General features: G+C 37.9%; 1 protein-coding gene across 3 annotated transcripts; it reads left to right on the top strand.

Annotated features, from left to right (window-relative positions):
- Positions 1-2,960: 2,960 nt before the first annotated feature.
- On the top strand, positions 2,961-25,554 carry YWHAZ (tyrosine 3-monooxygenase/tryptophan 5-monooxygenase activation protein zeta). Of its 3 annotated transcripts, none has more exons than XM_032222632.1 (6): positions 2,961-3,074; positions 6,034-6,337; positions 15,816-15,939; positions 23,900-24,063; positions 24,148-24,243; positions 24,504-25,554. In XM_032222632.1, the coding sequence occupies exons 2-6, from the start codon at positions 6,044-6,046 to the stop codon at positions 24,561-24,563; spliced, it is 738 nt and encodes a 245-aa protein (XP_032078523.1). In that variant the 5' UTR covers positions 2,961-3,074; positions 6,034-6,043; the 3' UTR covers positions 24,564-25,554. The 3 variants fall into 3 exon arrangements, with proteins under 3 accessions (XP_032078523.1, XP_032078521.1, XP_032078522.1); XM_032222630.1 differs by lacking the exon at positions 2,961-3,074 and adding an exon at positions 3,516-3,688; XM_032222631.1 differs by lacking the exon at positions 2,961-3,074 and adding an exon at positions 4,046-4,153.
- The last annotated feature ends 906 nt before the right edge of the window (positions 25,555-26,460 follow it).

Below are 26,460 nucleotides of genomic sequence, written 5' to 3'. Positions count from 1 at the left end.
CAGTTGAAACTATGGTTTTCTAATTTCTTCTGACTGCTAGTCGGTGTTCATGGATGTATAGTCTGCACTCTGCCTAGGCCAGAACATCTCCTCACCAGCAATCAAACACCCAGATGGTCAGAGATGAGCACCAAGATTAACATTAAACTAAGAATCAAAAATAAAATAATACCCCAAGAAGAAATTGCCAAACAAGCTAACAGTAAACAGGCCAACCAAAGAACCTCTAAGACCACTCCCACCAATACTGACAGAGCAAAACACTAGAATATAAAATGAGAGCAAACCTCACTCTCTACTAACACTGATGATATTATGTAGTTTGGGTAATGAAATGTCTGCAAGATAACCAGAGAGTACCAAGGACCCCTTATTTCAACCCTAAGATACAAATATTCTCCTCTCTCAATACTGACATTTAAGTAGGGTCACCACACCTAGATTCAGACAGCCACAAGATGGCATTGTGTTAAAGTTTCCTGTACATCTTTGTTTCCATCCAGTGGTCATCTAGATTCATGCAGCCCAGGTATGACAGCTCTACATTAAGATACAAACATGTAATACCATATGAGAAAAGATAATTTAAGGCAAACGTAACGTAGAACAACATTTTCCTGAAGAATGGATATACATAAGGGTGAAAAAAATAACATATTTTCAGAGAAAATTATGCAGGTTGGTAAGAATAATTGTCCAAAACATCATCAATATCATCCAATGGAGGTTAGTGACATTTATTCTAAATCAATAAACACTGTTGTCTAAGAACTATATTTCTCAGTAATTTGCTAGGTGCTAAGGAAATGCAAGAAGAGGGAATTCTTTATATAAATGGGATTCACACATTCAGAGGAGCTAAGGAAAATTCTAGAAAGCCCAGATTTTAAAAATAATACAGTATTCAACATTTTTCAAATGCCTTTGCTTAAAGAAAAGAATTATTTTTATGATTCTTGCATTTTCAATTCATTTTAAAAGCACATTCTTGATTAAATTCCTTTTCAGGGGCCCAAAAAAGGTACATGGATTTCTTACCTTTGATGAAGACATATACCTGAATCATTTCAAACACTCTTTATGAAATACATAATTTTTTTCTTTCCTTTTCTGTTAGTTTACTGTAACAACTGAATGAAAGAACAGGCTTATCTAAAACACTACACTTTTTGGGCAAATGAGCAGCAAATAAGAGTGCTTTCTAAAAACCTTTACGCAAATATCATTTTAACATTATCTTCATAGAATAAGAAATACAATGCCAGACTTGAAAGTCCCCAAATCCCTTTCTCAATTTTTTGGCAATCTATTATATCAATGTTTTTTACTTAAAAAATTTGTCCAGGACTGAAATGGAAGCCAAATATTGACATGTTTGAAAACTAAAATAGTCTTACTGTATTCAGTTACCTTGGTTCTGGCTGAACTTAGAAATGAAATGATCATGAGATTTGTTTCTACAAGAGAGTTTAGAGTCCAGGGGTGTAATCTGGCTGCGAGCCAGAGGCATCATGCGCAAGCCATGCCCACCCCAGCTCCGCAAGGGCAAAAACCGTTGACATATCACATGACATGACATCATGTGATCAAGTTTGACACCCGTGGTTTAGACTCATCTGTTGGTCTTCAGGCATGTTGGATGCATTGGCTAGGAATTCTGGGAATTGAATTCCAACAAATTTGGACAGGGTCAAGTTGGGAATACTTGCTGTACACATTAAGAGGTATGAACACCTTTGTAAATCAACATATCTAGCTTAATGATAATTTCAAATGACTACCCTGATACCATATTATGTGTGACAGGTTTTTCAATGAGGGGCCTTTATATGTGGTATTTTTAAATTTTTGGTTAACCCAGCTATGTCTTGCTTGCTCTTTTGTCATTAAATGAAAGTTAGGGGGATAACATATATTAGAGCCGAGGTGGCGCAGTGGTTAAATGCAGCACTGCAGGCTGACTGCTAGATCAGCAGCTCAGCGGTTCAAATCTCACCGGCTCAGGGTTGACTCAGCCTTCCATCCTTCCGAGGTGGGTAAAATGAGGACCCAGATTGTTGTTGGGGGCAATATGCTGACTCTGTAAACCTCTTAGAGAGGGCTGAAAGCCCTATGAAGCGGTATATAAGCCTAACTGCTATTGCTATTGCTATATGTGCTTTTAAGGCTTTGTGGCATTTTTAACAGACCTTTCTGACAACTTGATAACAAGTGTACAAGAATCCATTTGGGAAGCTGTAATATTAAGCCTACTTCAGGTATTCTTTTGTTAAAATTAATTGTTTTAATTTGTACCGTCTATTTTTATTAAGATCTTTACTATTTACAGCACTTCAACATTTTAAAATCCTGATGTAATTAACAAAAAATAGTACATTATACACATTTTAATCATTTACATGGCAGCAAGAATTATACTTTAGATTTGTGGAGTGTAAATGTGGATTGCTTCTCAAATATACAGTATTTCTACTTATGCAATTCAAAAGCCTTATTTCCTTTCTTTTTCTATCACAAAAATAACATTAAAAGTGCACTTAAGTAATTTCTTCAGAACGCTGCAGTTTAAACTGGAACTTTAATGTTCAGATACACATCAACGAATACCAAACCCTTTGGGTCTAATTCATATACCAGCACATCATAAAAGACTGAAAAAACAAGTGAAGGCGGCCAAGGTCACCTTTTGTATTTGGTCACTATACTGTGCTGGGATCGGTACATTTTCCCAAGATGGCTCCACACAGCTTAATTTTAAAAAAAGTAAACCGGATCGCAGCGTTGGGCCTGAGCCTCCCGCAAGGCCCGTACATATTTTTTTTCACCCCGCTGTCCTTCCACACATATAGCAAGTATAGTAAACCACTGAAAAGGGGACCCGAGAGAACTTCCTCTGTGGCCTTGAATGACTGAGACTTGGCTCAAGGCCTCAAAGACTGGAAACCCGGAAAGAGTCGAGCGGTGGCCACGCGCGCGTCTGAGGGGAAAAGGAGGCGTCGGGCGTTTCTGCCGCCTCCCGGCGCGAGGCCCCCACTTTGCCTCCACTGTCAACATATAAGGAATGGACAAAGCCGGTAACATAGAAATTACGGGCCCGGGGGAAAAAAGACAAGAGAAGGAGCCCCGCTGCCCTTCTCCAACCCGCTCAGGAGCTGACCTGCCGGCTGCGCCGGGAAGAGGCGCGGCCCTCTCGCATGCGCGTGCGAACACGCTCTGCGGTAGACTGAGGGAGGAAGGGAGGGAGGTGGAATCTAGAGCGCGCGTACGCGCGTCTCCCCCCCCCCCCCAATGGTCGGGACGGCGTAACAAGCAGGGTTAAGGCGTGGCCGATACGCCGCGCGAAGGAGCGCGCGCCGACGGCGGTTAGATTAGAGCAGTCATGGCATTGGCAGGGGACGAAGAAGCGAAGGGAGAGAAAACCGCGGGGTGGGTCGGAGGAAAGAGAGAGAGAGGGAGAGAGAGAGAGATGGAAAGTGTAGGCGCAGGCGCGTGCCCGCGCGCGGTTGCCATGGTGCCGTTTGACGTCATGGCTCTGTGTTGCCCGTGCGTTGCGACGCGGTGATTGGCGGAGACCTTGTGTGTGGCGCTGAGAGAGCGAGAGCGAGGCTGCAGCGGAGCGAGCTCCGATATAGGCACAGTCGGCGCCGGTCCACCCGCCTAGAGACTCCGGTACCCCTCAACCTCGCAGGTAACGGCCTACACGGGACGCTCTTTGGCCGTCTTTGCCTGGCGATCTCCCTCCTTTCTTGCTGCGGAAACCGTAGGTGGGGCAGCAGCAGCGGGAGCCGCTGAGTGGGCACAGGAGACCGCAAGGGAGGAAAGGGGAAGACGAGGGCAAGGCGGTGGCTCGCCGGCCCCATTCTTCCTGGGGCAGAAGGGCGGCGGCTCCCGGCCCTCCGCCGGGCTGACTCGTCCGAGGGGCCTTGCTGGGGAAAGAGCCATTCATTCTCTGGCGGCGGCGGGAGCCTCCTCTCCTTCAGCCCTCGCACAGGTGCGGCCGGCCCCACCTGCCTGGGCAGCCTCCCGCGCCTCCCCTTGTGGGGAGCTGGAGGAAGTAGCGCGGCTTTGGGAGGGAGCCCTCTGCCCGGAGCTAGGCGGTGGCAGGTGAAGCCGTGGGGCGGTGCCCCTTTCTCCACGCATCCGGAGCGCTGGGGTGATTATCGCGTTGGAGCGGGCGGGCGGGCGGGCTGGGGGTCGACGTTGGGAAGGAGCTGCGCCCCCCCCCACCTCGCTTCCCTTCGCCCAGTCCGGCTCCCCCTTTTTTCCCCACCCGGTGCCAGGGGGAGGAGGGGGGAGAGCAACCTCTCCGTGAGGGCGGCGGAAGGCGTAAAACGAGGAGTGCCCTCTGAGGGCGCCATGTTGGGGAGTCGGGTGGCTTCTCTATTCCTCCCCGCATCTCTTCCCTCGGGAGGCGGGGGGAGGGTGGGCTTCTCCTTCCCGGCCCGGAGTGACTGCAGGGTGGCTTCTAGGGTGTGGCCTCCCGCGGGGAAGAGGCGCATCCAACCGGTGCGATCCGCGGCTCGCCGCCGCATAAAAAGATCCGCGGGGCCGCCGTGAAAGGAGCAGCCTCCGCCGCCGCCTCCTCCTCTTCTCCGGGCGGGGGAGAAGGAACGCCAGAGGACGGTGGTGGGCTGGTAGCGGCTCATCGCGGCGGTACCAGAGGCCCCCTCGGGGCGGGATGGCGCCGCAGGGCAGGGAAGGAGCGGGGCAGGAAGGCAGGTGGGCGGGCGTGTCTCCTCGTCCTCCCGCTGTTAGGCGCCGCCTGGGCTTCCCCTTTTCTTCGGTTTGCAGGGGCGGAGATGCTGCATCTCCCTCCCGGCGCGGGGCGGAGGTGAGGGGGAATTAACGTGCACAGAAGTGGGCTGGGCTCTGACACGAATCCGCCATGACAAAGAGCCCAGACAAGGCGCTTCACGTCTTGAGAGCCGGGCGGGCGGGCGGTTGCGGCGCAGGGAGGAGCGAGCGACCGAAGTCTGGCCTGGCTTATCTTGTCCTCTTCCTCCTCGCCCACATCTCGGTCGGATTCGGAGGTTTTGTGTGCGCTTTAGTTTCGCCGTTCGGTCTCCTTCCGAGCTGTGCCAATGTATCAACCTACCCGTGGCCACACAATCAGCACCATTTTATACAGTCTGTTATACAGGGAATTGCTCCGTTTTTTCTCTCCCCAGCTCCCCACCTCACACACATAACTAGTTCCCTTTCACTTAAAAAGCAGAAGGACCATCCAGCCGTGAGGCACCGAGCCACTTGAATTTTAAATATTATTTTCCCGTTTTAGAATTCTCTGGCATTAAATTTTATTGTCGATCAGAAAATTACAGACATTGTGTTTCTTTGAAATACCAAGATTGTGATAGATTACAATCACAAGTTTTTCGAACCAGAGCAGCACTGTTAGTGTAGGTCAAAGATTATAGCACTCCTTCTTCATTCTAGGATATTTAAATAGACCCAAGTTTTGTCCAATGTAATAGCTTCCTATTATAATCTTAACATATAGTTTGGAATCTGTTTGATTTAACTATATAGTAGTTACATTTAGTGCTTTTTAAATTTAATGATAAATAATCAAGAATGGTAAGAATGTAAAGCAGCTGATACTGTCTGCAACTTGAGTTTCATTTGAAAAAGAATTGACTTTGTCCAATGAAATTCCTAACATTGCAAACTTTTAAAATGGATGTCTCAAAATAGCAAAGCTGCTTGAAATAAAGAGTCAGGATCATCTAGGGATAGAAGGTTGAGGCTTTCAAGGGAATGCTTTGCATTCCTTTTTTGGAGATCTTATAAAATTTCAGAGATCCAAATTATTCCTATATACTTACTGAGTAAAATACATTTTCTTCCTGTTTTGACAAAATTATAGGAATTCAGTTTGCAATCTTATAGTCTTCTTGGATTAATCAAATTCAGTTACATGTGTTTTTCAAGATTGGAGCCTAAACAATCGGTCCATGCCCTTGCTAAGAGACAATGCCAAATGCTTTTGTTTGGTAGATATTGGATAATATTTTGATATTTTTCATTCTGTAGAGAGATCAGCATGGATAAAAACGAGCTGGTGCAGAAGGCCAAACTGGCCGAGCAGGCTGAGAGATATGATGATATGGCAGCCTGCATGAAGTCTGTGACTGAGCAAGGAGCAGAATTATCCAATGAGGAGAGGAATCTTCTCTCTGTCGCTTACAAAAATGTTGTAGGAGCAAGAAGGTCATCTTGGAGAGTTGTCTCAAGTATTGAACAAAAGACAGAAGGTGCCGAGAAAAAGCAGCAAATGGCTCGCGAATACAGAGAGAAAATTGAGACTGAACTAAGAGACATCTGTAATGATGTGTTGGTAAGAATTCATTTTAATTTTTTTCTTAACATTTAAGAGTGGGTAAAGTCTTGTTTAGGCAAACTCCAACATGTTTAAATGTGGTTTTTTAAAAATTTCTTATAAATCTGTTGTAGTGTATATAAATCTGTAGAAAATCAGAGAGTAAAATAATTTTCCTTTTTCCTAAATCTTATACCTGGAAATTTATCATGTTATTTAGATATTGCAGTAACATGTTAAGTCTTGCTGACAGTGTCAGTGTTCAAATAATTTACATTTCACTAAAGATAAATGAAAAATGTTTGATCAGTTAGTACTTTGGGAAAATAAAATATTTCAATTTACTTTTATAAACTATCTTATCTATTACCTGTGTAACCTAGAGGATATATGCTTTGTATGAGAAGTTGTAATTTTCACTACAGAAATCAGGCCCCTCCCTAAATAAGATGATGTAATGCTAGCAATGACTCACCCCTATAGAGCACTTTTAAACAGGGGAAAGAGAAAGCAACAACAGTCTACTTTAGATTGTGAGATCCAAGCAAGTTTTCCAAAACTGCACCATTGGATCTTAAACATGATTGTATGAATTAAAAAAACTAGCAATACCAAATGTGCTTTTTTTAAAGTCTTATTTTTTGATAAACCAGCAATTTATTTTGTGTTAACATGAAAAAAGTAAAATATTTAACATTGGATATATTTCAGTAACAACTTTCCTTTAATCAATCATATTATCATAATTAATATACATCTTAATATATTGTTTAAGTATGTCCAAAAGCCATATTTTAAGCATATTAATTTGAAGGTCATTCATTTACCTTGGTTTTTCTCCATATAAAAGCCTAGAGGAAATAAGAGTAATAATCACATGAGAGATAGAACTTAAATGAAATAGCATCTTAGCCCGTTACAGCACACAGGGAATATATGATGACAAATTCAGACCTTTCCTTTCCCATCTGACTTTATTCTGGCATGTGAGCTGTAGTTGAATTTAAAGAATTTCCTTCTTTGTACTATGTTTTGCCCTCTTTGTGTCCAAGGTTGTAAACTATAATTTTTTTAGAATCACATATGAAAATGTGAAATAGATAGGGGAAAATATTTTATGGTTTATCTCTTATTTTATATGGAGATTCTTTTCAATGAGATCACTCTGAGAGAATGACATGGAGACTAACTCATGCAAACCAGGGAGATTAAAATCATTAATGCATGAATTGAACACAATTCTAGATTCTCCTTTTATCTCACAGGCTGTGGTGCTACACTTATGTCAGTTCCCACAATTACAACTGGCATGGAATTATGGAGTTTAGCAATCCATACTTGATGCTTGCTAATGTTGTGATGAAGAGCCCCAGCCACCACTTCATGGTCTCAGGAATAGAGGTTATTCTCCTCCTTATGAAGAGTTAGCATCTCTATTCCAGCCCTAAACAGCATGAGATTTATTGCTGAAATTTAATATAATAGTGTTGGAAAATACTCCATCCATTCGCCCCAACGTTGCCTCAAATTAAGGGATTATAAAGTTATAACAAGAAAGCGATTTGGTTGTTTTTTTTTTTAGTGTTAGAAAATACTGTATAGTACCTGTCAGGGATGTAGCACAAACTATTCATAGACACCTGAAAACAATACTGACATTGAATCTTAGCAATAGCAATAGCAGTAGACTTATATACCGCTTCATAGGCCTTTCAGGCCTCTCTAAGCAGTTTACAGCGAGTCAGCATATTGCCCCCAACAATCTGGGTCCTCATTTTACCCACCTCGGAAGGATGGAAGGCTGAGTCAACCCTGAGCCGGTGAGATTTGAACCGCTGACCTGCTGATCTAGCAGTAGCCTGCAGTGCTGCATTTAACCACTGCGCCACCTTGGCTCTCCAACATGTTTAAATCTTGCTCAATTACTCAATTATTTGTAACTCAATTTGTCTTTTTCTGACTTTGTCTTACTATTATTTTGCCTATCTGGAAGCCTTTGCTTCAAGTGAAATATATAGGTCTGTGCAGAAAGGAAGGTTAAGATCCTGGTGACCACAAATTTTGCCTTTGGCTAAGTTTAGGCAAAAGTATAACTAAGTGCATTAGCTCCCAATCAGTAGTTCCATACAGTTCCAACATAGCTGTAATATTTATTTCTTGCCACAGAGAAGAATAATTAAGACTGAATGATTTGCCCCTTTGGTAGTGATGTAATTGATTTGTGGTTTCAGAGCAAATTTTGTGGATTTCTGGTCATACTTTTATAAAATGCTAAACAATACTGTGAAGGGTTTTGACGATTGAATATATTTAATTCCATTTGGCATATTTGGTTTTGGGAATGGCTAGAAACCAGGGATTAGTCTGAAGCCTTCTAGCTGCTTTGACTTCAATTTCCATCACCCTGACAGCACAATCAGTGATAAATATAGTACAGAAAGATTTCTGATAAAACTTACTTTTCTAAAACCTGTTAAATAGAAAATAAGACTTATCCTAAAACTGATCACTCAATTTTTTGGTTGAATATTGTCAATCTTTTATATTTTCTTTTCCTCTCCCCCCCTTTCTTTCTTACAACATGGAGTTTTTAATTTTTCTTGATGAAAGACATCTGAAAATTATAAAAACAACTATAATTTTGTCTATTTGTGGTCAATGCTAATAGTTAATGATTGTGGATTTTGGAAATGTTTAAATAAAAGCATTTTTAATATTTTAGCAGATGAATAAAAAATTCATTTTATATCTTGTAAACCTTCCAGAATCGTTGAGAGTTACTCTGTGCGTGTGCATGTGTGTATGTTGAAATTTGAGGTATCTTGTTTTTAAACCTGGAATTATTAGACAATTTCATTGAATGGCTTCATTTACATTTTTTCCAAGCATTTAGATCTAGATTTCAAAATGATATTTTAGCTCATCTAATTAAATTATATCAGATAATATTCTAGACAAAAAGATAAACAAAAAGATCTATGTTCACACTACCATTGGTAACTTCCTTTTCTTTATACAGAGAGCAAAAATTCTACAATTTTGCAAATAAACTAGTGAAGTTGCCAGAATCAACTGAAGTAATTGTCACTAATCAACTAAGTTTTTCAATCCATTATATTATTGAACTATAATTTCTGCATATTATTTATAATGTCACAAAGATGGACAAGTCTATTTTACAGCAATCATATAATATTGAATCATGATTTGTTTGAAGTGAATTCCAGATGAAAAATTATTAAATGATAAACAAAAAGGATGTTTTATTATTACATGTAGTGGTAATTTCATTTTTAGTAAGTGCAAATAAATGAAAGGTGGAAGAAATACTCCAGTGGAATCACTGTATAGTAGTTGCTAATTTATACATGTGTTTTTCATGTAGTTATCAATGGAGAAGCATTGTTATGACCAAGAAAATAATACTCTTAATCAGTAATAAATTCAGCAAGTCAGGGTGGCAGTTGAGATATACTGTAAGGCTAACTTTACCATCAGAAAAAACTGCATCCTTACACTGGAATGAATTTCTTCCCAAAGGTTAAACACAGCCTTAAAAGTATATTATTAGCAGGATTGGGGATACACTTTGACTTCAAAAACTGGTTCTGTGAAGAAAACATTTTCAAAATTCTAGAAACCTCAGTAGCCTGCAAGTGCATATGGAGATTTGTCCCTCATTCCAGTTTCATTGAGCTGGAAATCAATAATGCTAAAGCTTAGGAAGTTGCAAGGTGTCACACTTTAAAAAAAAATGAATTTGTCAGAATGGACATATTTCAGAACCCTTAAGATTTCCAAGGTGTTCGCTAAAGTTAATGTACTCTTTCATCTCTAATTTTTCGTCAAAAATCAGTAATGCTAATTGATTAGGTATAAGTCCTCCAGAATATTCCAATGGAATAAAACTGAAGAATTCATTTAAGTAATATAAAGTTTACAGTTGCCTTGATGTATTTAGAAAGAGCAATATAGAGGGGACTGTTCATCTTACTTATAACTGCATTGCTCTTAGTTAGGCACATTTCTTTGGGACAAGTGAAATATTTCATCAAAAAGGAAGTAGAACATTAATAGTGAAATTCATCAGTAGTATAATTACTGAAATCCCAGTTGATTTTAATGCTCATTATCAGCATCTGCATATGAGAAACTGAATACCCAAAAATTGGTTTCTTCCTTCATCATAATAGGCCAGCAAAGAATCTTAATAGAAGGTTAATTTATTGGAACAAAGTTCTTTGTCATCTACAATTTACTTGCCTGAGGGGGGAGGGAGAGAATCCAAACCTGCAATATAATTATATAATAGGTCAGTTTTGTAGTGGTAGGACTAGGAATTCAGTTCTGAATAAAATCTAAAGTCAAACTATATCATATTGTATAATATAAATATATATAATCAGACATTTAATAAATTATTTGATATAATTGTATTTTAAAACTAAATTATCTAATTTATGTTATTCTGTTTTTTGTTTTTGATTTATATAAATAAGAAACTATATCAATATTGTAACTATAGAAAATTATTTCTACTTACTACATACGATTTTGAAGTGTTATGCACCTCTGCCTACATATTCTGCCTTCTGAGGTTCAGATTGGTTTTTGAGAAAATAGTGTGATTTCAAGAAAGAAAAATGTGTGGTGACAGCAAGCATTTCAGCCATAGTTGTTGCATTTTGGGATTTAGTAAATAAGTGGACAAGCTTATAGTAGCCATAACGCTATGTACTGTAAAGTGCTAAAAGTAATAAGTGCTATTCTATCATTGAGAATATATTCTTAATTGTTCAAGGATTTTCAGTATGCTAGGGGTTTAGACATGGGTTGGGCAGAACAAGCAATGTATTAGCTAATGATGTGCCACTTCATGATTTATTTATGTAGCTATAGTGACCATATATAGTTGATTTGTAAACTAATATGCTGTGTGCCAACTTTTGGGAAAGGTATTGAAACATAGAATTATTGAAAGAAGAGCATATTAATAAGTATATAGTAATAGGGAAGACATTTCTTTACTGTATGAAAATATAGTATAATATATTAAAAATAACGTTGGAATTAAAAAGTATAAAATTTAGAAACATGTTAATATTGCCAGCATCAAAGAGAATGGTACAAGATTCTTGAACTACAGTCACAAATTTCATGGCTTACCTGCAATAATGAATGACATCCTTTCCCTATATTTCATATTATTTGTAAGAAAGTGGCTTTCAATCAAAGCTCTCTTAGTACTATAAGCATCTCATCCAAATTTATGTAAAGGTGCCATAGTGAACAAATGAACATTTGGTGGCAAAAGAGATTTCAAATATGCACATGGAAGAGAGATTATGGATAAAATGTTATTTATCACTTGGATTTTTGCCATAGCTAGGTTCCAAGTACATGTTTTCCCATAAAAATGGGCAGGAGGGAAAGAGGCTTGGTGAAAAATAAGTGGTAAAGGGAAGAGTATGGGCAGTGGAAGAGTTAGATGAGCACACAGCTGCAATGCCATCACCTTTTTCTCATATCAGTCACATGTTACTTGATAATTTTGCTGCCAGACATATTTTTCCTAGAGTGTAATTTCTTATGATTAGATAGAGAATGTTGGGCAATAGAGGCATTTTTTTTTACAGTGGCAACAAACTGCAAGAAGTGCTGTTCACTAATAATTAGTGCTGATATATTTATGTTTGAGTTGATCATTGTTCATTACAATTTCAAGAGTTTTGATTCTGTAGTTGGAAAGTGCATAGAGTTGCTTTTACAGATAGAGACAACAGATCTTGGTGTTCAGAAGAAAGCTGAACTTATCCCCTTTCTTCCAGTTTAGCTCTGTCAGTATCCATGCTAGCTGCTCCTTTTCTTTCAGACACATAGACCAGATTCTAATAACACTTCTTTTACACGTTCTTGCTTTTTTAAAACTGATAACACTTTGTTTTCTGCTGGGGTCAGATAATATGTTATAAAGCTTAAACTTATTAATAGAATTAATAAATTCTGTTATATTCAGTCTTTATTAAAAATGTGAGATTGGCTTCAAATTATTCTCTCCTCTAAGAAATGCTAGTCAGTTTAAATTCTTAAATAACATTATTTTCTTAAATATTAAAGTTATTAGATTGCTAGCCTATTGAGGCTTCAAGATGATTGTGGAATGGAAATTTCTCTGCCAGTGTCTTCATTTTTATACAGAAGATGAATAGAAAGCAACAGCTATTCTTTACCAGTCTTATTCTTTCTATGAAATTTCTGGTCATTTATCTTTAAATTTGCAGCCTCCAGAACTTTTAATTACTGTATAATGGTCTATTTGCTTCCCTCCCCCCTTCACTTATTTTTTTGAAAGAAGGTGCCAAAATGAACTCATGTGGCATTCATTTTTTGTTACACTTTTGAAAGTAACTATTGATCAGGTGCCATCAGATTATTGTTGAATCTGTTTACTCCATACCAATCTGTTCCTAACCAGGTCTTTCAAGAGTAGCTAAGTATATCTACCTCGTTCCTAGTCAACTTTTCTTTCATTTCTCCTTTCCCAGTGTTAGAGTCGTTTCCAGAGAGTTAGGTTTTCACATACTTCGTCCAAAGTAGGAAAATTTGAGCCTAGTCATTTGTGGCTTGAGTGAGAACTCTGAGGTGATTTGTTCAATGATCCATTTGCTTATTTTCTTGGCTGTTCACAGTATTTTCAGAAGTCTTTTCCAATACCAAAGCTCATAAACATCAATATTCTTCCTAATCTCTTTATTCAAAGTCCAGTTCCTGCTTCCACAAAATGTCACAAAGTATACCTTTGCTTACACCCACCTGCTGTTTCCAAGTATAGATCCATCAAGGCAGTTGAATATTTTTTCCAAGACCTTCATAGTTGCTCTATGAAGTGCTACTCTGGTTTATTTCTTAGTTGTTTGGTTGTTTTGTTTTAGTGTTTATGGTTGATCCTGAAAGGCAGAAGCTATCTACCACTTCAGTATCTTTATTGCCAATTCTGACACTTGATCTTTGTATTTAATTTTAGCTCCATGTTGTAACTGTACTGCTTGACTTTTCTTACTAAAGTTTGCGATTCTTTGCATTTTCAGCTATCAAGAATAGTATCATCTGTATAGGCTATTGATGTTTCTTCCTCCAATTTAAAAACACATTCAACTTCTTTCAATCTACCTTCCCTTAATATATATTCAGCAGATAGGTAAAATAAATAAGGGAGACTATGAGCTTTGCTTTACTCTTTTGGCAACCTGGAATCATCCTATTTCTCCATGTTCTGGCTAGGTTTCAGAAGAGAACAATAGGATATTCTGGGGTTCCCATTCTTCTCAGCACGTTCTGCAGTTTGATTGTATTTGCCTTTCTCAATTATCCAGTGTGCATCAGCAAATAATGTGTTTCTTGGCCTTTTTCTAAAGCCAGTTTGAACATCTGGCATCTCTTTTTCCACTCTGGGCTCTAATCTGTAGTGGATGATCCTAAGCATTATTTGGCTAGCATGTAATATTAAGTACATTGTGCAATAGTTCACATACTATTAAGTCTCTTTTTTGTATTGGAATGCAGATTGATCTCTTCCTATCTGTTAGTCATTGTATCATTTTTCTATTTTGCTAGCACAATTTGGGTAGAACCTTTACTGAGGCTCCTGTTGCAATATTTTTGCAAGTATACACTCCAAATGATTTGGAACTTTTTGCAACAGCTACTAAGAGTAACGTCCCAGTTTCAGTGGACATCCAGTATATCAATTAAAATTATATTTAGTTATACATAATTTTTGCAATCTATAGTTCAGTGATAGACTTTTTGGAAGTATAGTATGATGTTATTCTGTCATTGGTATTGAAAAATTTTAATTCATTACTTTATTGCTGACCAGGATTAGTGTAAAATTTCTTCTGTTTTAATGCTAAACATCTGGAGGAATACAGAGTAGCTTGTTTATTTGTTTAAGACAAAACCTATATAGTTTTGATATATGTTGATTTGATCCAGTTTGGTCTAGTAGTTAATGCATCAAGCTACAACATGAGAGACTGTGAGTTTAAGTCTCGCTTTAACCATGAAAGCCAACTGGGTGACCTGGCCAGTCACTCACTCTTTCAGCCCATCCCACCTCACTCAGTTGTTGTTTTGGGGAAAATAGGAAATTGTGTTGGATATGTGCACAATCTTGATTTAACCGTTAAACCTTTTTTTTTTCTCTTCGTTGTAAGCCGCCCGGAGTCCTTCGGGATTGGGCGGCATATAAATTTTATAAATTAAATTAAAATTGTAAAAATAAGGCATAAATAAATAAATAGTTGGTCTATTATTATTAGTTGTAGTTGTAGTAGTATTAGTATTATGACATAGAATTGTAATAACTGTTAAGTTGGGAGATTTTTTCATCAATATATTCATTATTATTGAATTTTTTTATTTTAATTTATTGATATGTAACCTTGCAGTGGTCACGTGGGAGCTATTTTTCTGTTAGAATCTCATCTGGTTCAATGATTTGGTCATATAGGCAGACCAAATTGTAGGTTTAGCAACCAGAGATCTGCTTCTCTAGTTGAATTGAACATCAGCCTTAGTTTGAAACCATTATTATAAAAGCTGAGCAGGTTCCTTTTCAGATGAGGTGGGTGAAATGAAGAGCCAGACTGTGGGGGCGATATGCTGACTCTGTAAACCGCTTAGAGTGGGCTGAAAGCCCTATGAAGTGATATATAAGTCTAACTGCTATTGCTATATTGCTACTAATGGAATCAGCAAGTGGGTTGTTTGTTTATTTGCTTATTTATTTGATTTTTTTAAAAATCTCACCGTTATCATTTCATAAGTTACTCAAGGTAGGAAACACAGAATGAGGTATCCAAACATGCATGCATGTGTGCATACAACTTTGTGCATTTTTTCTAAGTTGTTTTTATTATACAATATTAGTATTATAAGCTATCCTGAAATCTCTGAATGAATGATTGCATATAAAGTTTCTAAAGTAAGATTACTAATTAGGTTATTGGGGTGTTTTAAAAGTTATGAAAATCCATCTAAATATGGAGAATAGTAAGTAATTGAAATTGACAATAACTTTATGTACTAAAAGACTAGCAACACTTAAATGCTATGTACTTAAATGCTTTGTATAAAAGTCAGTCATTCACTTTATATTAACAGTGACATGCTACACACATTGAGCTATTGAATGTTCTATAACTATTTACTTTCTGTAACTTTCAAAAGCAAATGGAGCCAAATGAGTTTGATTCTATTTTATTTGGGGTCACATATGCTAAATATCAGTATGCATATTCAGATGAGCTAGTTTTTAAAAGATAGACATTTTAAATTTATTTCTAACATTAGTACAGTATATAATACAATAGTTTACTTTTCTTTAGCACTAATAAAAAAAACTCTTATAAGAGTTTAGCCAATTTTAATAGTTGATAATATACAAGTTCCCTGTATGTAAACCCTTCTGACTATTTTTTTTTCTTAATTGCAGTCTCTGTTGGAAAAGTTTTTGATTCCTAATGCTTCCCAAGCAGAAAGCAAAGTTTTCTATTTGAAAATGAAAGGGGACTACTACCGTTACTTGGCTGAGGTTGCTGCTGGTGATGACAAGAAAGGTACAGTGTGCACATTTTTAGAATTGTATTTTCGTAGATTCATATTTAGTAGAATAATAACTGTTGGTGAGGCTGTTGTTATAAGACAGTAAAGGAAACATTTTAAATGTTTTCAGCAATGGCAACATATACCTGAATTTTGCAGCAATGGAATGTTGTTTTATGGTAATATGCCCCAAACTGGTTCTTGGAAACATATTGGAATACAATTCCCAGCATATGTAAGTGAAAATACCAGTTGCTCAAGGATACAGATTTAAACGTGTTCTTATTGATAATATGAATGCATACAATTAATTGTTGCAAGGTGATATATTTAGGCAACATCTTCATAGTCCTCTCTCACTGTTGTCTAACTGTATTCTTTATACATATACAAAAGATATATATTGTTTTCCAATATGTGTTTTTAAGGTAGATGATCAGGTACGTTTCATAAGGTGATATAATAGAAGGACTTTTGGTACCTGGATGAAAATAGATACCATTTAATTTTTTTAAGGTTATCAAATACCTTATTAAAATTATGGAAGCTGCTGATTATATCTGAAATTCAGATGTTGGGCATGTAGTTTAAGCTGGAAAGGCTACAGATCTGGGTTATTTCTTTCTTGTGGCTTGAGATGTGTTCACTAAGAACTTGAGATCTATCAAATGTGATCGGACAATTTTGTCAGTGAGAAAATGTGGCTGGTTTCTAATCCAGAACTTTTGAAATGGTGGGGTAGCAAGATAAGAGAAGAATGAAAACTAACTGATCAGAACGGGAAGGGGAGGGATGACAGATGGAAGCCAGAGAAAACTGAGTCAGTTCAGAGGCATTGTGATGGAAGCCAGTGGCAAATAGAGCTGGTGAACAGAGAAAAGGTTGAGATTAAAACAGAGACACAAAATTATTTCCTGCTTTTCTCTTCAATTACTTGAGAAGGCAAAATTTTCAGACCTTATATTTGTTTGAAGTTGGGATGAACTGGTAGGCGTTGGAAGGTATTTGGAAGAAATATACTGCCAAGACCATTTCTTCTTCTAAATGAGAGTTAAAGGTATAAATGTAGAAGAAAATGTTGAAAAAAAAGATTTGTTTTGCAAATAATAGTTGAAATTAAAGTCCATTAGTACTGAGAAATTTTATGGGGTGGGGGTTGGGTTTGAAAATAGAACAGCCACCTCTTCAGTAGTATTTCTAGAAAGAGAAAGAAAGTGATATGTCAGACAATCAGATCTGGAGAATCGATACTTTTTCAAAGGTCTACTCAAAGGTGTTTCTGATAGTCTTACTTAGCCACTGAGGATATTCTTTTTGCTGAAATCAAGTACAGGTACAAGGTACCTTCATCCTGATAATTAATTATCACATACAATGATTTGCATTTAAAGGTTTCAGAATGTTTGGTGGCATACTTTTACTAGCTACATGATATTCCTGAAACAAAATATTTCTCCAGGATGACATGGCTATCCTACAAGAGAAGATATCTTTGGTTTAAGCAGTGGACGCTAACCCTTTTTGCCTTCAAATACAAAATGTTGCACAGTCCTAAGTAACACTATGCTATTTGTTTCTGGAACATTATTCCCTCCCCCCCCCCTGTTCCATTTCTTCTGTAGAACAGGACGATCCAAGCATTCTGGTATGGTTCATGCATTTAAATTTTATCTTGCAGGGTCAGATTGTCCAAAATACTATAAATTACTTCCTATTGCAAAATATGCATCTACAAATGTTATGAATCACCCCCATATGCTTGGATCAACCTATTCTGAAGGAGAAAATGGAACATTCGGGAAATAAATTTCTCCATTTTACATATTGCTAATTAATACAAAATGCATAAGCAAAGCCTCCCCAAAGATTTATCTTTTTGTTCATCTTTTTGAACAAAAGGCTAAGAAGACATTTCTAGCTTAAGGTGGAATTTGGAAATATGATTATCTATATCATATACTAGGCAAATTATTGGTGATTCATAGCATTCCTGTTCCCTTATATTTTGTAGACATAAGGATGGGAGTGCAAGTCCTAGCTGAGTGAATAAAATTGTTTAGAAAGAAAATAAATCTGGACCTTTGGGGGAGACAGGGCACAAATCTATGAAGTACAGCCTCTGCTTTCATCTTCTGTTCATATTGGGCAATGAAAACTTTTATTTCCTGTTCTTGCCACTGCAAACTATTACTGACTTCATGTGCTGCCAATTAGACATGATGGAAAATCTGTATGTAACTATGTGTATCTCTCTATCTCAAAAAGAAAGATAGAAATTATAGGCAGATCTGATTCTTCTCTTGTCACAAGAAATAATTACCTAAATTTAAATGTACTTTGTTCAATTGCTGTATTACTATAATATATCTACTAATATCGTATTCATGTGTATCTGTGTATGTGACGCCTCATAACCTTAAACATTGATTCAGGATATTTAATGGATGGCCAATTTCTATCAGAAAACTGATAAACCAAAGCAAATACAGGTCATAAGTGACTTTTTCCAAAGCCATTGTTAAATGAATGGTCATAATCCTTGCTTAGATACAGTAATTGGAAACAGAATTTCCAAGGCTTAAGCAATGCAGTCATAAAGCACGACATCATGTGCCTGCATTACTTAGCAACAGAATACCGGCAATCCCATTGCCGCTGTTAAGCAAGGACCTCATGTGACTATGACTTCCTACCAGCTTCCAACAAGCAAAGTCAGTGGGGTAGCCAGCACAAAGTTACAAATCCTGAGCAGCTTTCAAGCGTGAGGCTCTCCCAAGCTCTGTTTTCACTGGGAGAGGCACCACGGGCCAGTCCTTTCCTGTTTCCCCACAGGCCAGATCTAAGCATCCCGAGGGCCGGATCTGGCCCCAGGGCCTTGAGTGTCAGAGTTCCAAGTAACATCCCCAACTAAAGAGGACTCTGAGGCTTGAGTTTCCTCAAAGTTCCTTTTTATTAGAGATGCCATATTTTCACATCTGGGAACACCCAAATCTGAAAGCTTCCAGGTTTTCCCTACCTAGTTGAAAGTTCAAGACTCTGCCCAGCACCCACATGTCCGTCACATGGCCCAATCAGACCCTGTTCCCAACTGGAGATATTTCTCAAGCACACCCATCCAGCTGCAGGGGAAGTGCAGGGAAAGTTGTCCTTGGCTTCATAAGAAAGGAATTTTATTTTGACTACATATAACCCATACTCCGTACAATCTCCCCCTCCCATTTTCCCACAGTAGAAAATGTGGCAGGCTTGAAAGGCCAATGTAAAAGATGCCTTCCAGGCCTGACCCTGAGTTTGACACTCCTAATCTAGAGTATGTATGTACAAAAACTTTTGTAAGAAAAGTGAACCAAATAATTATGCAAGTGAGTTGTCTTTATTGATAAATGCATAGACAATTAGAGCTTCCTGAGATAATTGCTTCAGAACATACGGTAGGAGAGACCAAAATCTGTTCCCCAGGGATGGAAATACAGTTTTCAGAAAGGTTTTAGTACAATTTCTTTTTCAGATTATTGAGCAAGAATAACTAATGATTGTTGGACCATGCTGTATTTCTGTATCACTTTTCAATTGTGTCCTAAAAACTGGTAGAGTGGATAACAGTATAAGGAGATAAATCTCCTTAATACAAATTTTGGCCAAATAATCAGTTTTATCAGTTTTGAATTGCATCACTGGAGATTTTGGAAGCTACATGACAAACGGCAAGGTAACAGGTTGTTTGCCACTGTGATACCTTGCTGCCAATCTTGTGCCAGATAGGTTTCAGAGACTGGAGGATCTTATAGATGCAGAAGAAGGCAAGTCCAAGTAAAAGTGGCATCTAACCAGTACTGAGGGCTCTATGTGAGATTTGCACATAGAGAGTAAAGGTCTTTTAATGGTTCTGGACCAGTAATCACAAGCCCCAGCCCAATTACAAATAGTCTTTGACTTACGACCACAATTGAATCCAACATTTTATGACCTACCTTGCTATAGTTGTTAAGTGAATCACTTGGTAAGTTAGTAACCTGGTTGTCTATGGAGATTCTCAGTCATCCAGGTCATGGTTGTCCCAAAGGTGCTTTTTCAAGAGGCAACTGGCCTTTCTGGTTTTTCTTTGAGGACGTTTTGCTTCTAGAATGAGAAGCAAAATGTCTTCAAATAAAACATTTGAAGGTAACCTGGTTGTTAAGTGAATCTGGCTTCCCCATTGACTTTGCTTGTCAAAAGATTGAAAGGGAGGATCAAATGACCTTGGGACACAGAAATGGTCATAAGTATGAACCAGTTGCCAAGCCATCTGAATTTTGATCACATGACCATGGGGATGCTTCAAGTGTTGCAATTATGAAAAATGGTTATAAGTCACTTTTTTCAGTGCTGTTGTAACTTTGAACAGTCACTAAATGAACTGTTGTAAGTCGAGGACTACCTGTATACCCATATTGTACTCCACACATGCATAATGGACAGGAAAGTGGTTTTCCTGTTGTGAAATCTAGGAGGATCCAAGTGCTGATGGTGAATGTATTGAAACAATACAGGTAGTAATTGACTTACGACCGATCACAATGACTTTTTCAGAGTTATGGTGGCTTGGAAAAGGTGCTTGATGATCCATGAGGCACTCCTGGATTATCATGAAACATCGTGGTTTCCCCCCTTCCTATGGTCAAGTGATCATAATCTGAGTGCTTGGCAACCTGTTCACATTTATAACAGGTTGTCAATTGCCCTGCGATCCTGCAATTGTCATTTGTAATCTTTTCTGCCAGCTTCCCCAGAAAGTCAATGAGGAAGCTGGCAAGAAAAGTTGCATGCTATTGCTTGCCAAAGGATTTCCCCTCTGCATGGGGGGAGGGGGGAATCTTCATCAGGCTGCAGAAATGAAGCTCGTATCTCTGTGATCTTTCCTGCCCCGTGCATGAATTCCCTTCCACATGGAGGGGAGAGGAAGTTGGATGCTGGGCAGGAGAAATGACGTGGGATCTTCACAATAACCACCTTGTTTCTCCAGTGCACAGAGGGGAGCTGCCTGCCCTCCATTTTAGAGTTCCAAGTAACACCTCCCCAACAAAAGAAGACTCTGAGGTTTGAGTTTCCTCAAAGTTCCATTTTATTAGAGATGTATTCTGACCCCCCCGGTCTGTGAATAAACCAGAACACAGGCTTGGCTGTTTGCCACTGTTCAATTACTGAGATAACGGATCCTTTGGCTGAGGGCCCAGGCAACTCACGTTCAATAGAGTAGCTCTGCAGCAACCCAGATAGAAGGCAATACAGATAGTCCAAACGAACAGACACGGCTAGAATACACAGATAGATTTTCTTAACTACTAATTTGAACGGTTGTTTCCTGCAAATGTCCCCTCCCAACGCTTCACTTCTAATCTCTCTTGGGAGGGGCCAATCAACAACCACCTGTGCTTAATCATCTTCTGTGAGTCTGCCTACGGAGCTGCTTCCGTTTCTCAGCCCTTCTCAATCTAGCATCAGGGACAAACTGCCTTTGATCCTCCCCACTGCTCCATGCCTCAGGCGCCTCCTGGTGGCCAACCAGCCTCTCTGGTCCCTGCTCTGAGTCTGAACCCTGCCCAGGGTCCTCCACATCGTCCAGGACAGACTCATCAGGTTCCTCGCTCGAGTCCATCAGCAGCTCAACCAGATCCTGGGGGCCACAACAGAGATTTTATATTGGAACATCTGGGAAAACCCGAATCTGAAAGTTTCCAGGTTTTCCCCACCCAAGTGAAAATTCAAGTCCCTGCCCAGCACACACATGTCTAACAGAATCCAATCGGGCACCATCCAAAACTCAGGATACCTCCCAGTCACCTCATCGCAGCTGCAGGGCAAGACGGCCTTGACTTTCTGAGAATGAATGTTATTTTAACTATCACCCTCTCATTTTCCCAGAGTAGAAAATGTGGCAGGCCTGAAGTCCCAAAGGTAAAGATGGCTTCCAGGTCTGACACTCCAACACGCAGCTTTTTTCACGGCCTTCCACTTAACAACCACAGCTGGGAGAATTGAGATTGCAGTATGGAGCAAAGCAATCATGTGGTGTCTTGCTTAGTGACTGCTTTGCTCGGTGACCAAAATTCCAGTACCAATTGTTGTTGTAAATTGAGAACTACCTGGTTTGATGTTTTCAATTCATTGAGGAGTATTCAGAGTAATAGCACAGGTAGAACCATACCCCTCACACAAGGTACTGAGTAACAAAGAATGTGAACATGGTTCGTGGTTTTATACATGATTTCCTCATGTTTCATGGGAAGCATGGAAAGAATTAAGAGCATTTGAATTTCTTCCTACCAATTTCTTTTGTTTCTGGAGATGGAGAGTTCACAAATGTTAAGCTGGGCAATCAATTACAACAGATTTGGAGAGTCATGAAATTTTAGTTTGTGCAAAATGTGCTAGTTAACAGTTCTGTACTGTATAGTATTGTAGTGGAATTATATGGTGCCATAAATAAAATTCAAATGGTTGTTTTTTTCAATTTTAAATATTTAGGATCTGGTTGTATGAGCAGCTATTCATTTCTGTATAAACATGACTAAGCCCTAAAGTCCATGATGCCTCTTTATCGTCTATTCGGGAAAAGCCTTCTCTACCCTGCTCTCAGGTTATAGAATGCAAAGCAATTTTTTCTTGGATGCAATTTGAAACCATAATAAAACAAAAATATAGTTGCTCCTTGGTATGATTAGCAAACTATTTATTCTGGATATTAGTAAGACAGTTACTCCAAATAGGTATGCTTCACTCTACATATGTTTGACTGTCGGAAGTTGGCAGCCTAAAATACAGTTCTTAACCATTTGCTGCCTATTTAGAACAAGGCCTTTATTGTTGTATTTTTTGTTGGCTGGGAATTGTAATCCAACAGTCTGAAGGGCATCAAGCTCAGGAAGGCTGAAGTAAGTTGTGCCTGTCATTGTTTTAAAAATAGATGTTCTGATCTAGATCATTCATTCCATACTGGTTGTGCCACAAGGTCATTTTTTAAAAAAAATTAGTATAATTATCCTCTATAGCATTTGCCTCTTCTGCACTAGAGCACTTCTTTTATCACTCTTCCTCAGCTCTTCAGTGGTGGTGTTGTCAGGAAAATAGGAGGAGGAAGTATTATTGGCTATATTCACCGGCTTGAGTTATATATTGGGGGAGGGGGGGAGGCAGGATAAAAATATAAAAAAATGTTTGATCCCAAAATATTACAATTAAAAAAGGCTCTTCTAACCCGCTGTCTATATATGATGTGATGTATTCCATCCAGGTGCCTATCTTTAGATTTCAAAAGTGCCAAAGCATAAACAGGCCAGTAAGTAAAATTAGATAATTAAATCTATTTGCTGACCAGTTTTATTCCCTTTTTAAAACTTGGAGTTTTTTTCTTTATATGTTGTTTTAACTTTAAATTTCATTTTAAAAGTACCATATTTCCTAGAACAACGGAATTTAGGTTTCTATATTTAAATGCAATGTATCACTTGAAAAATACTATTGCTGTGATGGTAAAACCCACTTACTATAGTATAAACAAGAAATTGGTGGAGAAGGTTCTTTGTATTTTTTAGTCTAAAATAGTATTATTTTTGATAGTATCTTCAGATAGTTGGGTAGCTGGTAGCTTTTTCTGGCATATAAAGAATCTATAAAAGTAACAAACTTGAGAATGCCACATTTTTCAGGTTCTCCTTTTTAAGATTTCAATCTATATATTAATATATAGTAATATATACTTAATTAAAGTATATTAAACATAAATATATTAATTTTATCTAGATTATATAAATGTAACAATATAAAAAGCTGCATGGAACAGCATATCCCTGTAAATATTGCATATATTTTAAAAATAATCACTTTCTGAAACTAAACGATCTTGTATGTGTGTGTGTGATGGATAAATTTAATCTATACTTGTGCTTTTGAACTCCAAATAAAATTGCTAATGTGATGTTTATTCTGTTTTTTCAGGGATAGTGGAGCAGTCACAACAAGCATACCAAGAAGCTTTTGAAATCAGCAAAAAAGAGATGCAACCAACACATCCTATCAGATTAGGACTGGCTTTAAATTTCTCTGTGTTCTATTATGAGATCCTGAACTCACCGGAGAAAGCTTGTTCCCTTGCGAAGACTGTGAGTTGATAAACTAACTATTACATTGCATTTACTATTTTTAACAGGTTTTGCATGTACAAATGTACTTTTTTTTAACCATAGGCTTTTGATGAAGCCATTGCTGAACTTGATACGTTAAGTGAAGAGTCATACAAAGACAGCACACTAATAATGCAGTTACTGAGAGACAATTTGACAGTAAGTACTTGGACATTTTAAATACTTCATACAAGTAAGGATAAATATCTTAATGCTAAGTTATCTAATAGCTATTGTTAATAAAAACGGAAGTCTAATTTAGTAAAAAAAAATGTGGCATGGATTTATTTTACTTAGCTGTTTTAATTCTTGAAAGGGTCTTTTTTCTTAAAGCATAGCTTTCTAGGAGATAATCCTGCTGAACGCTTTATACAACTAAAACATTAAAGAGTAACACGTGTCTGCATTTTTTTAAACAGTTGTGGACATCAGATACCCAAGGAGATGAAGCTGAAGCAGGAGAAGGAGGGGAGAATTAACCAGCCTTCCAATTTTTGTCTGCCTCATTCTAAAATTTACACAGTAGACCATTTGTCATCCATGCTGTCCCACAAATAGTTTTTGTTTACGATTTATGACAGGTTTATGTTACTTCTATTTGGATTTCTATATTTCCCATGTGGTTTATGTTTAATATTAGGGGAATAGAGCCAGTTAACATTTGGGGAACTTTTGTTTCATCCAAGGTGGCCAATATAGGGATGTGGAATTTTTATAAAAGTTTTACATGTTTGGCATAGTACTCTTGGTACTTTGTGGCTTCCCACAAAAGCCAATGTTAAACAACTTCCTATGTTGAGCAATGAAAAACTGCTTGCATATTGGTCTGTCACAGTGGTTAAAAAAAAAGGGATGATGGTTGCAACCACATAGGTGTAGTGAATGTGGGTACTTCAATGTTGGAACGCACAGCAAAGAAAAATTAATGTCCCATGGATATTACATGTCAATCATGTGAATCTGTGGAATCTACAATCCAAGAGTACATCTTCGATTAAAGCTGAAAGATGTTCCTTAAAGTGGCTTGCTAACCAAATGAACTTTCTCTAGAGAAGGGCAGAAACGGTTCACATTCCATTACTTGTAAAGTTATCTGCTGTTGCTTTCATTATTTTTGCTACACAATTTATTTGTATTTAAATGGTTTAGGCAACCTAAGAACAAATGTACAAGTAAAGATGCAGTAAAAAATGAAATGCTTGATATCCATAATTACACTGTATATCGAGCACAGCAGTAAAACAAACCCATGTATTTAACTTTTTTAGGGTTTTGCTTTTGTGATTTTTTTTGATACTTTGCCTAACATGCATGTGCTGTAAAAATAGTTAACAGGGAAATCTTGAGATGATGGCTAGCTTTGTTTAATGTCTCCTGAAAATTTTCATGAACAATCTAAACATAACTGTTAAGAACATGTGTATTAAGTTGATGTAAGTGGAATAAAAGTTTTATGAATGGACTTTTCAACTATTTTCTCAGTAGCTTTCCTGTACATCTCAACTCCTGTTGAAGATATCTTCCATTGTACTGTCTGCAGTGCTAGATTAAGCTAATTCTGAAGTTGTTTGTATTCAGAACCTGCAAAGTTGTAATATAATCTTCCATAGTTTTGTGAGGCTGCTCTGCTTGGAAGTTACCAAAGACACTTGAAAGTGAAATATTAGGTAGTGGTTAATGTATGTAAACCCTACAAATTGGAGCTACTGAATTTAGCCCCTAATTATTAAAATATTTTTAATTATTAAAAAATTTAAGATCATTTTTGTAATGATCTTAAAAACATGTTTAGTAAATCATGTGCCAAGCCTTGGCTTGTAGAAAATAGATAGTTGTTGTATTTTGTGATCTTTTTTATTCTCTGCTAGATTCGCAAAGTTGTGAATTGTTTCAAAAGAGACATTCATTCCATCATTAAGGCAGACTTGAACTGAGATAGCTTTCTTAATTGGTGCAGCCAAAAAGAGTTGGTTTCTTCTTCCTTCATTATTTGCTGCATTTATAAGTCCATAACCCTGCACAGGCTGAGGGAATGGATGGTGGTTCTCCTTTTATTCCAATCTCTCTCCTTATCTGGCTATAAAATATAGCATATAATTTCTCAGTTGCCATTATTTCATAAGCAAACTGCATATTATTAACGAAGGCCAATGCAAGGCATTATTTATCATCATCAGATATGCTTCCCATTGAATTACTATCTACCAGGATATTGCAGTTCTCACTGGGAAGCATTGTTGCCATGGTAGAGAACATGTGCAAATTTTTTCTGTTGATCAAATCAGTCATTGCAATGAATGGTGAAGTCCCAAATATATAATTTACCATGGTAAAAATCAAAGTAAGACAATTACTGTGTGTGTGAATTATAAATAC

This window comes from Thamnophis elegans, chromosome 8 (genome assembly GCF_009769535.1).
Source record: "Thamnophis elegans isolate rThaEle1 chromosome 8, rThaEle1.pri, whole genome shotgun sequence".
Taxonomy (NCBI): Eukaryota; Metazoa; Chordata; class Lepidosauria; order Squamata; family Colubridae; genus Thamnophis; species Thamnophis elegans.
The sequence above is the reverse complement of the archived record's forward strand: the minus strand, read 5'-3'. Positions and strand labels throughout refer to the sequence as shown.